The sequence below is a fragment of the Diadema antillarum genome, unplaced genomic scaffold, assembly GCF_040938485.1.
Source record: "Diadema antillarum isolate AM-2024a unplaced genomic scaffold, OU_Dant_1.0 seq00001373_RagTag, whole genome shotgun sequence".
Classification (NCBI taxonomy): Eukaryota; Metazoa; Echinodermata; class Echinoidea; order Diadematoida; family Diadematidae; genus Diadema; species Diadema antillarum.
The window spans coordinates 977,958-991,821 of NW_027272134.1; the positions used below are offsets into that span (position 1 = coordinate 977,958).

General features: G+C 38.9%; 1 protein-coding gene across 1 annotated transcript in view; it reads right to left on the reverse strand.

The window, feature by feature from the left end:
* The window catches only part of LOC139708776 (dynein axonemal heavy chain 10-like), a 65,735-nt gene extending 55,831 nt beyond the window's left edge, over positions 1 to 9,904 (reverse strand). Inside the window, exons 1-8 of the mRNA XM_071620726.1 lie at positions 9,595 to 9,904; positions 7,799 to 7,939; positions 6,436 to 6,605; positions 5,850 to 6,074; positions 3,648 to 4,486; positions 3,021 to 3,219; positions 2,619 to 2,735; positions 522 to 770 (exon numbers count right to left, since the gene is read on the reverse strand). Coding sequence (XP_071476827.1) covers positions 522 to 770; positions 2,619 to 2,735; positions 3,021 to 3,219; positions 3,648 to 4,486; positions 5,850 to 6,074; positions 6,436 to 6,605; positions 7,799 to 7,939; positions 9,595 to 9,811 — 2,157 coding nt within the window. The 5' untranslated portion in view covers positions 9,812 to 9,904. The remainder of the gene's footprint in view (positions 1 to 521; positions 771 to 2,618; positions 2,736 to 3,020; positions 3,220 to 3,647; positions 4,487 to 5,849; positions 6,075 to 6,435; positions 6,606 to 7,798; positions 7,940 to 9,594) is intronic.
* Positions 9,905 to 13,864: the final 3,960 nt, after the last annotated feature.

A 13,864-nucleotide genomic window follows, 5' to 3' on the forward strand; every position in this document is an offset into this window, starting at 1 on the left:
AGTGATTGCACATATGGACTTGGGAGTATTCAAGTACTAATATTCATTTTAAAAGCCTTGGAGAAAATGTATGAATTATATTTCTAAGTCAAACTACACTGCAATAATTTATATATACATGACAGAGCCAAGTTATGACTATTTTAGAATTCAACATTGTAACAATACCCTCCGCCAGAAGTCATTAGCTGAATTTACAAAATATGTGAACATGCAGTTTTCATAGAGTAAATGCTACCATTTTTTATACATGTCAAATAACTTTCAATAAAACTTCTACTCAATCATATATATATTTTTTGGCCAGTTTGAGCTCATATCCTGCAAACTCTGCCATGTCAGATATTCATTCTGAGTGAGGATAAGTACATTTTCCATTTTACTTGATGCCTTCTGTAATCTGGAACAATTGACGACTGTAATTCTGATGTTGTTGTTGTTTTTATTGTGATTGAAATGGAAATAACAAATAGAATTGAATTGAATTGAATTGAATTTGTGTTTTGAATAGTTGCTTTTACCTCTTTGCCATACTGGAGCAGAATGTCATTGAACTTTTTCATCATCTGCGAATTGATGGCCTCCCGTGACCGGATATGCCGGAACTTGAGCAGCATGTCGAAGGCCCCTTCTGCGGAGCGCAGGGTCTTGAAGGACTCGTCAATGAAATGCTTGGCTTCATCCTCGATGGCAGCCACCTCCTTGTTGAACCACTCCATGACCTTGCGCCACTGCAGCTGGTGCTTGAGGCTGAAGGGGTCAAAGTTCACCTGGAGCAAAACGGAAGCAGCGAAAACTTTTGCCAATCATTTGGGACAACTGCATACTGTTATCTCAAGTAGACTACCGGTACTTTTTTTTAAATATATACATGAATATATATGAAAAACCTTTATTGGGAACAAGAAGACAATGTGTCAAAATTAAGTTTAATTGCACATAAATACAAATTTCACATACTCCAGCACTGTGTCGAGAAATGGTTAGACTGTACATCTTTATACATGAGGGCATATAGTTTGCCTGACCATGAGAATTCACAAAGAGACTGGAGGTAATACACAGCTTTACCATACCAAAAAAACAAAAACAAAAACAACTAGAAATGTCGCTTTGGCGACTGGTATGCCTCCGCCATAATGCATGATTTTCCCAATAGGTCTAGATAGTACATGTGGACAATGTGTGATTACATTTTCACAAAATTGGCAAAATATTGAAATAACAAATTTGTCACAAATGTGTTGAATGTTCACCTTCCTTGACCTACAGTTAATTGGATGAATAGGAGAGCATCTATCTAGGGATTTAAGGACTTTAACTTGACTTTGACCCATTCATACATTTAGGCATTGAGTAATTTTCAAGGTACAGGTGTGGAGAATTGGTGTGAATTTCTGCATTGAATAGTAAATTGTTACCATTTTCATCTGGCCCTTGACCCTAAAATTCATAAGATAATCACTTTCAGGTAGAACATGCATAATATGTACTAAGTTTCAAGATAACTTGAGCCACTTCCGAGATATGGAGGAAAATGATAGTTCAGCACTTTCACTTGATATTTGACCTTTTGACCATTGAGGCAAAAAAAAGAAGAAAAAAAAAACTTTCCAGAGAATTTCTATTAGGTTACACATGCATACACCAAGTGTAAAAAAAATAATAACCCTGCTGGCATTGCATAAATATGAGGGAAATAGTAAAATTTTGAAGTGTTGCACTTGACCTTTGACCCCTGACCTTTGACCCCATGAACCCTACATTCTCTAGATAATCAATTCCAGTCAGTACATGTATATACTATGTTCCATGAAGATACCTTGATAAATTTTCCAAGGTACGGAGAAAAAAAAGAAGTTTTAATATTTTACTTGACCTTTTGACCTTTGACCTTTGACCTCATGACCCAAACTTTCACCAGAGAATCTTAATTGGGTAATACATGTATACATTAAGTTTCAAGAAAATATCTCCAGGCATTCAATAGATATGGTGGAAATAGTGAAATTTTATGTATTTGACCCTGACCTTTTGACCTTTGACCACATGACCCAAACTTTCACCAGAGAATTTTAATTGGGTAATACATGTATACACTAAGTTTCAAGAAAATATCTTCAGGCATTCAATAGATATGGTGGAAATAGTGAAATTTTATGAATTTGACCTTGACCTTTTGACCTTTGACCTCATGACCCAAACTTTCACCAGAGAATCTTAATTGGGTAATACATGTATACACTAAGTTTCAACAAAATATCTTCAGGCATTCAATAGATATGGTGGAAATAGTGAAATTTTATGTATTTGACCTTGACCTTTTGACCTTTGACCTTGAGCATGTGCACCCAAAAGTTGATAGGCACAACTTCACCCCCTAATACACATACATGCCAAGTTTCATTAGGATACCTCAACAGGTTTTGATAGTTACCTTGTCCACAAAATTCATTACGGACGGACGGAAGGACGGACGGAAGGACGGACGGACGGACGGACGGAAGGACGGACGGACAGACGGACGGACAACCCGAAAACATAATGCCTCCGGCACCACTTCGTGGCGGAGGCATAAAAACAAAAAAACAGAGTGGATCCAGCATGGGAAATCTCACCTCTTGAATTGGTTCTACCAATCCGTCAACTCGCTTGAGCACATCTTCAATGCGTTGTGGGTCTCCGGTGACAGATTTTAGCTCGGGGCCAAAGATGTTGTAGAACTCCTCCAGCACCTGCACAAAAGTAAGCACACACAGGTAAAAGACGGACAATTAATCAGTGAAGATACATCAAATCACAAGACAGTGCATTCATATCAAGAAGCACCACATGACTTCACATTAGTTTACAATCTGGAAAAATTTATAAATACAAACACAAAGACAGTATCAGCATGAAATGAGTGAAGCTCATTAGGTTAGTTACCAACATACAGTATTCAACTGTAGATTAATTAAAACTCTTAGATACTACATGACAAAACAATATATATGTCATATCCCACCGGCTAATCTCACCTGAGCTACATCGTAGATATTCTGACAGATGGTGGCCATGTACTCTGTGCGCTCAAACAGCTTTTTACGGTCAAACTCCCAGCGGGCGTCTCGACCCGAGGCCTCGATCTTGGCGCGGACCTCAAAGTAGCAGTCCTTCCACAGCTCAAGTGTTTTCTTAGCTTCTGCAGTCTTGGCTTTGACTTGGGCAGGTGAATCCCTTTAGCCACAAAACAAATTAATGAGGACATTTATAATCAGTCTCCTATTTCACCAGCTTTGGCAACTCTCTGTTTTTTCTAGTGTGTGTGTTTTACACAAGCTTAGTTTTTATCTGATGTAAGTTACCAGTTAAAGTGGATGTTAAGTGCAGGTTTTTACTTATTACTGGTATAAACCATGCATTGTATTTTGTTGTTCCAAATATATAGACAATGATTGGTTTCAAGAAAATAACATCTGATTTAAATTAAATTGAATTGTCTTCATTCTTTGTGACACAAAAATTACATGATCATCCATAGGACATATTCAAATACAGAAAGTGCCTATATCTTACAGTTTGCAGCACCTTCGAATCATTCATTCATAAGCATGATGAATATTTTGAGCAAAGAAGAATGAATCAGGATTCCAACAGATGCTTACCTGAAGATTGTCCGGATGTTGATGACCTTCTCCACCCTCTCTGCCAGCTCCCATGCGATCCTCTCCATGAGGGGAATCATCCGCTCATCTGTGTTGTAGTGTCTGGAGATAATCCACACCATGCGCAAGGCATTCATCATCGACGGGATGGTGTCCAGCACAATCTGGAAGCCGGCGCCATGCGTCAAGTTCTTGAAGTGCCTCTCTAGGGTGCTGAGGAAGCGCACATTGTCCTTGGCCTCAACGTAATATTTGTTGAGCTCAGCACGGTTCAAGTCAAAGCTCTGCAGGATGGCGTGATCGCCCATGGCGTCCTTCTTGGCTAGGATCTCCAGCATGCGCTTGACTTTTGGCAGCTTGAGCTGCTCGCTGAGGGCACTCAGCGCTGCATTGCGCTCACGCCAGAAGTCGATCTCTGCAAGGGGGCCATTACCTTGGGGCATCTTCTTAAGCTGTGCCTCAACAGCATTGGCAATCTGCTTCGTCCACTCAAGGGTGGCATTCTCAATCTGGTGTATGAGGGCATCGTCCTTTGCCAGTTCGTTCGGGTCACCCTCCGTGTCCAGGTTGGGCACATCTAGACGCACCTCTCCTTCAATCTGCTGAATGGTGCGGCCGATGTGGTTGGCAAATTTCTGCATGTTGATGAGGAACTCGTCTCTCAAGAGGGCGTGCTTGTGCAGCTCAGCTGTGTTGACCTCTTCTGTTTCCTCCTCGGAGTCATCCCCCGGAACAAGGTCATCATTTGAGGGAGACGAGAGAGAGGCTGCTTTCTGCTCTGATTCTGTGGGTGCCTCTCCATTTTTATGGGCACTGAAAGACAGCAGGGGAATGTAGACCTGCAAGTGGAAAAGGAATACAGAAAGAAAGAGATTATCACCAAAGTGCAAGTCATTCATTCATTATACTGATAACAAAAGACAGGAAATACTACCACTCATATACACCGGAATGCTGAAGAAAGATCACAAGATCACAAGATTTTAAACTTCTGATCTCAATCTACTTCCACATTTTCCACACAGATATATTCAAGCTCTTTGCTTCAAAACATTCTGCTTAAATCTTTATTTCTGTTTTACGAATTCTGAATGTCACAGACACTGATTTAGCTTGTGGTGTGATACAGTCTACCTTTATTCAACATACACTGCAGCTATGCACAGTTGTACAAGGAAAAGTAAAAATTACGCGGTGCGTAATATATGTCCCCGCCGGAAGTAGCATTTAGTAGCAAAATGTACAATATAGGTAAAAAATCAAGGTCAAAGGTCAAAGAAGTCAAGGTCAAAATTCTGTGTAGAAGTTTTGAAGCCCTCACCTAGTTCCATCACATAAAGCAAACAGAATCGAAATCGGGTTAGAAATGGCGAAGGAGTAGCATTTTGTAGCCAATGTACAATATAGGTCAAAAATCAAGGTCAAAGGTCAAAATTCTGTGTAGAAGTTTTGAAGCCCTCACCTAGTGCCATCACATAAAGAAAACGGAATCGAATTTGGGTTAAAAATGGCGAAGGAGTAGCATTTTGTAGCCAATGTATAATATAGGTCAAAAATCAAGGTCAAAGGTCAAAGAAGTCAAAGGTCAAAATTCTGTGTAGAAGTTTTGAAGCCCTCACCTAGTGCCATCACATAAAGCAAACAGAATCGAAATCGGGTTAGAAATGGCGAAGGAGTAGCATTTTGTAGCAAAATGTACAATATAGGTCAAAAATCAAGGTCAAAGGTCAAAGAAGTCAAAGGTCAAAATTCTGTGTAGAAGTTTTGAAGCCCTCACCTAGTGCCATCACATAAAGCAAACGGAATTGAAATCGGGTTAGAAATGGCGAAGGAGTAGCATTTTGAAGCAAAATGTACAATATAGGTCAAAGGTCAAGGTCAAAGGTCACAACTGAAATTCTGTGTAGAAGTTTCAAAGCTCCCAGTAGTGCTATCATATAAAGCAAACAGAATAAAAATTGGCTCATAAATGACAGAGAAGTAGCAAATTGAACATTTTGATCACACACGGACGCACAGACAGACAGACAGACAGACGGACGGACGGACACACGGACACACACATGTTTGGAGCCCGTTTCATAGTCCCCTGCTCGAACTCGTTCGGCGGGGACAAAAATGTAATACTTTGATTGCGACAAGAAGGGTTGATACACTGCTCTAAATTGTGAGACTTTGTGTCACTGGAAGCAGCAGACTTACTTGAGTAATGATCTGCTCAAGCATAACAAGGGAGTGGCCATTGAGGATGCCATACTCAAAGAACTTTGGGAGCATGTCATTGGCCTCATCCATAGTGTTGGGCAGGTCCACCATGCCTGGGCTGTTACGGATGAAATACACGCAGTCCTCCTCGGCAACTTCTTCCGGAACATGGCCATGGCACAGATACAGCACTGTGCGCATAAACGTCTCGGTAACAATTTTCTGTATGAAACAGGACACAAGAGAAAAATACAGTCACATTTTACTTACATTGTACCAATCCAGTGTCGTGAGTTACATTTCTATGAGCTGAAAATTTCACAGAGGCATTTGTTGTAGGATATAGCCATTGCCCTAAAGGATGCAAACCTTGTGTATGTATATCATCATACTTACCATGTGGGCATACAAAGCTAAAACACTATACTTTCACAAGATTGTGTGTATCAAAAGTGTCAAATTCATGGTCTAGTAAGACTGCCAATTCTGTTTTCTTGTTTTTGTTTTGGGGTGTTTTTTTTCTGCACAAAATACAGTTAAATTCAGTTTTGACAGGTGGAATTATGAATTACAAGTCACTCACTGTGATGGGACCTTTCTCCTGGGCTGCAGCACCAGGGTCCCCCTCTCCACCCTCAGGTGCTTCTGCAGGGTCTGGCTCTGGAGGCTTGGGCTCTTCCTTCGGTGGCTCTGGCTCTGGCTGAGCCTCCGCCTTGGCCGAAGAACTTTTCTTGCCTTTCTTCTTCTTTTTCTCTGTAGGAAAATGGAGACGACAGTGAGTTGTGGGATTTGCTCCAATTCTGTGTCTTCATCAGACGCAGCCCCATCTCACTTATCAGTCAGGCATTACTTTTCTGGATCTCTCTGTCATTAGGACATGGACTGGTACATGAATATCCATGAATTTCCAAGAATTTCAGAGCAAAGATGAAACACAAGACAACTCTTCTCTTGCAAATACCAGTCAATAAAAAAAAAGAAAAGAATGGGCTTTAATGCTGACAACTAAGATAAGAGGTACTTTCATACTGCCCACAATGCTGTTGCTGGAAGGAAAAGTATGCTGTTTGTCTGATGGTCTGATCAGGTAAAAGTGAGAGATGTGTGAGAGATAGATAGATAGATAGATAGATAGATAGATAGATAGATAGATAGAGTGAGAGCCCTCTCAGGTTTGATCATCTTTCCTGTCAGCAAACTGAAAGAAACAAAGACACACATACAGCAGCAATTTCATCCAAATTTCATCTTATTCCTACATCATGAAAATTACAGTATAAACATGCAAGTATCAGGTAAATAATCAAAGTAATAGAAGATTGACATTGGCTTGTGTGTACCCCAATACAACTGTCAGAAAGTGCACTGTTTGAACATACTACACCTATCCAGCCATACATCACCATACAGATGGCAATCAATTCTGACATTGACTACCACAGGACTGTACCAAGTACTGGTACTTTAAAATGTAAGTATGCTGTAGAAATCATACTTTGGATTTGTTACTTGACACTCATTTTATTTTGACAGTGGAAAAAAAAAAGGAAAAAAAAATGTTGACAGGAATTGACAAATCAATATAATGGACTGTCCCTATGCATTTTAGGGTAGGTAAATAGCACATTTTTAACAAAAAGAATGAATTCTAACCTCATACAGTTATCTCCTGCAATATTGTATTCTAATGATCCCTTTATTGATAGGCACGAATCTCCTGAATGACATTTGGTAAGCATATTACACTGTTATTGTCTGTATGTTGACATGAGATGATTATTAACTTACAGAATCTTTGCAGCAAGCAGCAGAGATGCAATGGATACACTACAGTAACAACTTCTACTCTCATGACAAACTGTGCCAGTCTGTCAGTGTGACAACATTGATCAACATTTGGATGAATACTGTTACTGCTTTTCACATTAAATAGAGCTCATACTCACTTTTTCCTTTCTCTTCAGTGGGTGTCTCTGTCGGCTCAGCTGGCGTGGGAGGGGTCTCTTCGATTGGTGTCGCTCCTACAACTGCTCCTTCAGCTCCCTCTGCATCCAAGTTCTCTGCCAGCCCATCAGTTTCTGATGGTTCTAGATATAGTGCAAGTTTGATAAAGACCAAACATTGTGGGCAAAGTAGAGAATAAATACCAGTATCTACTGGCAGCAGACCTACAAGTGTAGTGTCTAGCCTCTATGTCACCTTACATCATAAGGACATTACAACATCTATGGTAGTGTGTCCAACACATCAACACTGGACACTGAAACCGATACTCCTCTATTTACAGCATTTCGTGCAAATACAGTGCACTCCCGTTATATCAAACACGGATATAACGAAATTCCGGTTACAACGAAATAAAAATTCAGGTCGCAAAATTATCGGTTCTATGTTTTTTATTGTCTATTTGTTCGGTCATAACAAAATTTCGATACAACGAAAGAAAACTGCCAGTCCCGAGGACTTTGTTATAATGGGAGTCCACTGTAATGACAATGCACGCACAAAACTACACACGGTGTTCAGTGGAGATTTAAATACATCCAAATATTACTGAAAAATGATAATAAACAAGATAATATAATAGCAACAGCAAAACAATGATGCCATACATTATGAATACACGTTGGAAAAGCATTACGTGCACTTCACATGATGTATTGGCAATTAAAGGAGAGTAGGGGTGTTGATTTCAAAGTATAGCACCACTGAGTGTGGGGAAAATAACACCCCATGCGTTCAAAGCAGTATGATCGAGTTTTTTGACCTAAAGCACGTATCTCAAATCGCATTTTCAATACGTGCTTGTGAATTTGGAGAATTTTTCTCCACATGACTCTTATGAGTAAAATTTCATCCAAGTTTTGTGATATTATAATTTTAAGTTTCTATTGTCATAGAAAAACGTTAGGCAAGGGTGTCAAGCTCTAGATTCTAGTACCTCTAACACTGTTAGATCTACTGTATTACTATTAGACACTCAACCATACAAATGACAGAACGTTGATACTAGATAACCTACTCTTCTAGCTCAAAGTTAGATCTTTGATCTAACGTTAGCAAAGTTCTTGGACTCCCACTTGGACAGAGTACAGTAGGGAATCCAGAATCTACTGTCTCAAGATCTAGAACCCATACAGAGACGATTGTACAGACACGGAAAAAGAAGAGGAACTCTAGTCGATAGCTCCTAGAGTTCAAAGTATTCACAGTTAGTTAGTATTAAAAGCAAAGATTGAGAAAAGAAGTTTTAATCTTTGATTACCACGCGCCCTCTCTCACCCGGTGCCTTCATTCGCTTCAAATACCAAAAAGGTCCTGCACTGTCTTACATCCAGATCCATTCAGATCCAGTTCTAATGTTAGATTGTATTCGTAACTAGGGTTCTAGAGTAGTTAGAGTATTGTAAGGTAATCTGGTAGAACGGGAGCAAAGCAGCCAAAACAGCATAAACTCGGCTCGCCGCGGCGCGGCACAGCGCGGCGAGGGCTACTGACGGCCGGGTGAGCCCTACGCGGGCTGGAGTACACAGCGAGCAATGCTGCTGTTGTAGTGTTGGTGTCAGGGGCCCGGCGGTACCGCCAGCGCCACTTCTTTTAACGCCAGTTCAATGCGCCACACCGCTGGACTGAAAAGTGATATTCATACCTCACTCAAGCAAGGTCTTTGATCATTACCATCGTATATCGTGTCGTTCCTTTCACTACTCATAATGCTGACAGATAAATGCCTCACACTTACCGACTTCTATCTCAATTTCTCTCTCTTCTTGACGAACTCGTTTGTAGAATATAGCAGCAGATTTGCCCTCCTCTGGTGTTTCGTTGAGAAATTTAGCAAGGCTTCGTTCGTGTTCTCCATCATCTCGATTTATTAGTTCTTCGAAAACTTCTGGATCAGAAATGTCTAGCGCATGGTGTATCTTGTCTCTCAACCACTCGAATCGAATATCATCCATCGTGATTTCCTGAGAAGTCCGTGGTTATTATAATGAAGACTTATTTCACATTTAAAAGACACATCTTGAATCTCGTTCTCTGACTTCTCACGCCGTAAACATTCAGATCTACGTACACGGACCTCGTAAGTACAGTATACATACCTGTACCTACGTACGTACGTACAGTGAGTGGAGGGGCGGTTCACCTACGTAATTGTGTACAAAAGCGAAGCGCCATGATTGATTGGAAAATTAGTTCTCAAGTTAAATTATTCTTACATACCAAGGAAATACTCATTTATCCAGAAACACAGCAATATATAATCAAAAATAATATTCACTTCAGGTTGTAAGATGTATGTGTTGGTTATAAAGAAAATACAAGTTTTAATGTTGATCATACTGCGAGCAGTGACCGAAAGATATCAATCCGCGCACGTTCGTCAGCTGTAATGGCGTACTTGGATACGATCATAGACGTTATCGCAAGGGGTTGCTATGGATCGCTATCGGGACCGGTAAAACCACTGAACTCTATTCAGTGGGTAGAGCTAGCTTGTAATCGAGGCCAAACTGTGAATTTGTATGAGTGCCTTTACTGATGAGTTAATTTACATCATTTATTTTGATCAGAATGCTGAGATATATAGACTCTTATATGGAAATTTACAGGAGAAGGAGTGGACTAGCCTAGGTTCAGTTTTGTCATAGATTTTTCTCCATGATTCAGCGATGAGGTTTTGTTGTTGTTGATTTTTTTTTTTTGGGGGGGGGGTGGACTACGTTGCCCGTCACTGGTGTAACATTAAAATTTAATGAAATAAAAACCTCGAAGGAATATTCTTTGGATTTTTGCAATATTTTCGTATTCTGTCACCACGTCTCATTGCTGAGTCCTGTTTCATAAAGAATTGTGCAATTATCGAAGTCTGGTATTAGGCCTAGTAGCCTAATTTGTATAGGCCAATAGTTGCTCTCTTAGAAACTACAACTAGGCCTATTTCAGCCTACAACAGCTGTACTTGTAGACTTCCCTAAATGGAACAGATCGACGTGCATCTTGATGGAGTTTATGGTTTTAAGAAAGAAACATAGCAAAACAACGAAACAACTCTCATAGTCAAACAATTAAACACAGACTACTGTACTAACACATATACACTAAGTCGCACACACAAATAGGCCTGGATATAGGGCCTACGCAAAACATCAAAGACACTGCATGGTCTTCCTCTTCCTCTCTTTCCTCTGTATTATTTCTCTCTCTATGTTTCTCTATATCTCAAATGACAGATGAAATAATCATATCATTTCCCTGGATGGTGATTATAAAATTAACGCTCCAGTCGACTTCGCCGCGGAGTTTGTTTGCGTGCAAATTTATATACTCCGCGCTGAAACGTAATTATATTAGGCCTATATTACTTAAGAACCTTGGGTTGATTTCAAATTCAGCCTACCATTAGTGTCCTTCAATGACAAAGTATGCCTTTTAGAGACGGGGAAAAAGATAAGAAGCTATCAAGTTTCTTGAATTCAGAAGGTTTCAGTGACATTACAGTCACCGTGTGGAAGATAATAGCTGGCAACTTGCACGAAGCCCAATGATACAGTTGAGTCATTTTCCATAATTTTAATAAAATGAAATGAATTTATTCCATTTACACAACCAGCATCAGCAACAAATCAGCAATGCCTTTGCCTGTGCTGTGCTGATGGAAATGAAATAAATTCAATTCATAATAATAAAACTGTAAATAATACACATTTGTATATTATCACGCATATATGTATATATATATATATATATATATATATATATATATATATATATATATATATATATATATTTATAATTATATTATAATTAGCGTACAGTCTAACAGCAAATTTTTATTCCTGTCCACAAAGCAACGCATTTGTGTTACAGCGCTTTCGTTAAAGACAGCGCCTTTTCTCCGTCTTGTCAAAACATAATAGATTCATTGATCCTCGCTTTGTGACGGGAACGGGAAATTCTTTATATACAAATTCATAATGTCACTACATATTCAGCCACTGTTTGCATCCATGTGAAGCAAAAACCAATTGACCTTATGCTAAATTGTGTATTATTGTACATGATTTCTTCTTTATCAACAAACGTTTAGGAAAATATCACTGCTACTATAATATAATTCATAACGTATGGGTGTATTGTGTTTATTCACATGAACGTAAAAATCCCTATAGCTCATATCACCTCTTTGTGACAAAGTTGATACAAAGAGGTATGCAAGTATAAGTGTATTCCTCCCCTTATAGAAAAACAAAAACAAAAACAAAACCCACACACACATACACACACACACCAGTGGCGGATCCAGAGGGGGTGCACCAGGTGCGCCCCCCTTTATGTTTTTGTGGTTTAAAAAGAAAAGATACAAAAAGAAAAAAATGGGGGTGCGCACCTTTAATTTTGTAAAGGCGCCTCCCCTAATTTACGGAATTCCTGGATCCGCCCCTGCACACTAGCAGTATATGCATTGTGAAATGATTGGTTTTTTTCTTCAATATGCGCATAAGTTTATTACTAATGCAGGTGATGTTAGTTCGCTAACAATACAAATGAACAGGATTACACTAAACGTAAGCTTCATTAATTTATATTTTAATGTTTCTTCAAAGACAACCTTGAGTTGTGGTTGCAGATTACGCACATGGTTGTTGCCAACTCATTATTTCATGCACAATAGAGACGCTCCTATAAGTACAATTATATAAAACATGTAATTGTGTATAATACTTGCAAAAGCTTTTTTTCATGTATACAAAGCAAGTCAATTAATGTACTTTATTTCCATCCAACAAAACTAATACACAATGTGAAGTAATAACTTCAATCTGACAATTCGAGCATTGAAAATTAAGGGTTTCTGGGATGACCGCTGCACTGGGCTTTCTATAGCTCAGTCGATAAAGCACCAGTCTAGCATCATTTCGGAGGTTTCGGGTTCGAATCCCGATGGAATCCCGTTTTCTTTGCTCAATTTTTCCCTAATAAATTTTCGTCATTTCTGGTCAGTTTCTTTCCGTTTTCGTTTGTTACATGATTTGACAAATTACACTGTTTGGTTCTTAACAAATTTAAAGGAAACACAACAGTCAAAAGTATACACGGTATTACAACATATTTTTATGTAACACTGTTCATTATAAATATAACATTGTATAACATTGATTATAAATCAACATCATTTTAGAGAAATGGTGCATTGCATGCAATGATAAAGAGGAGGAAATACAGCGGTGCAAAGAATAGTCTTATACAGAAAAGCGGAGCTTGTAAGACGTGGATCACTAATAAACAACATGCAAATCCATTGAACCTCGTGTATCAGAAAAAAAGGCACCCCCCCACACACACACACATTTGCAGACACACATACTTTGTCGAAAACAAAAACAACAAAAAATGCATATGTGCACAAGAGATGCAATAACAATGCGAAGCCATGGAAACCAACACAATTAAGAATGAGAGAAGGAAAAAGGAGGAGCAAGGGAGAAGACAATTAAGTCTATATACGATATCCCATCGTCAGGAGCGGGATGAAAGTACGAAAGGGATTCGCGTATAAAAAAGGCAATTGCAGTTATCGAATGTTGTGTGTAAAAGTTGAATATTTTTCCAGTTTATGATTATTTGAATGTTAGGAACCAAAACTGTCGATTCAGAGCTTATTTCAAAATTTGGGCCCTGTGTAAACAAGATGTGTTTTAGGCACACAGAGATATACATTATGTAGCTATATACAAATAATTCACTGGATATTGCGTCGGATTATAGTTGTGTACTCGATAAGAGGTGTAATATTTTGTGGAGTTCATTGCAGTTTCTTGCAAATTACCGACTATCCCATTTATACAAGAACATTTGAAACTCCTGTAATATCACGAAATATTACAAAATATAATAATTCAAAATGGTAATAAAACAAATTCAAACACTGAAAAAAAAAGTACTTTTAGTATTCTCTTTAGATATATACCGGTACTTTTTTTTTCATACAAGAGGTGCAGGAGTATATA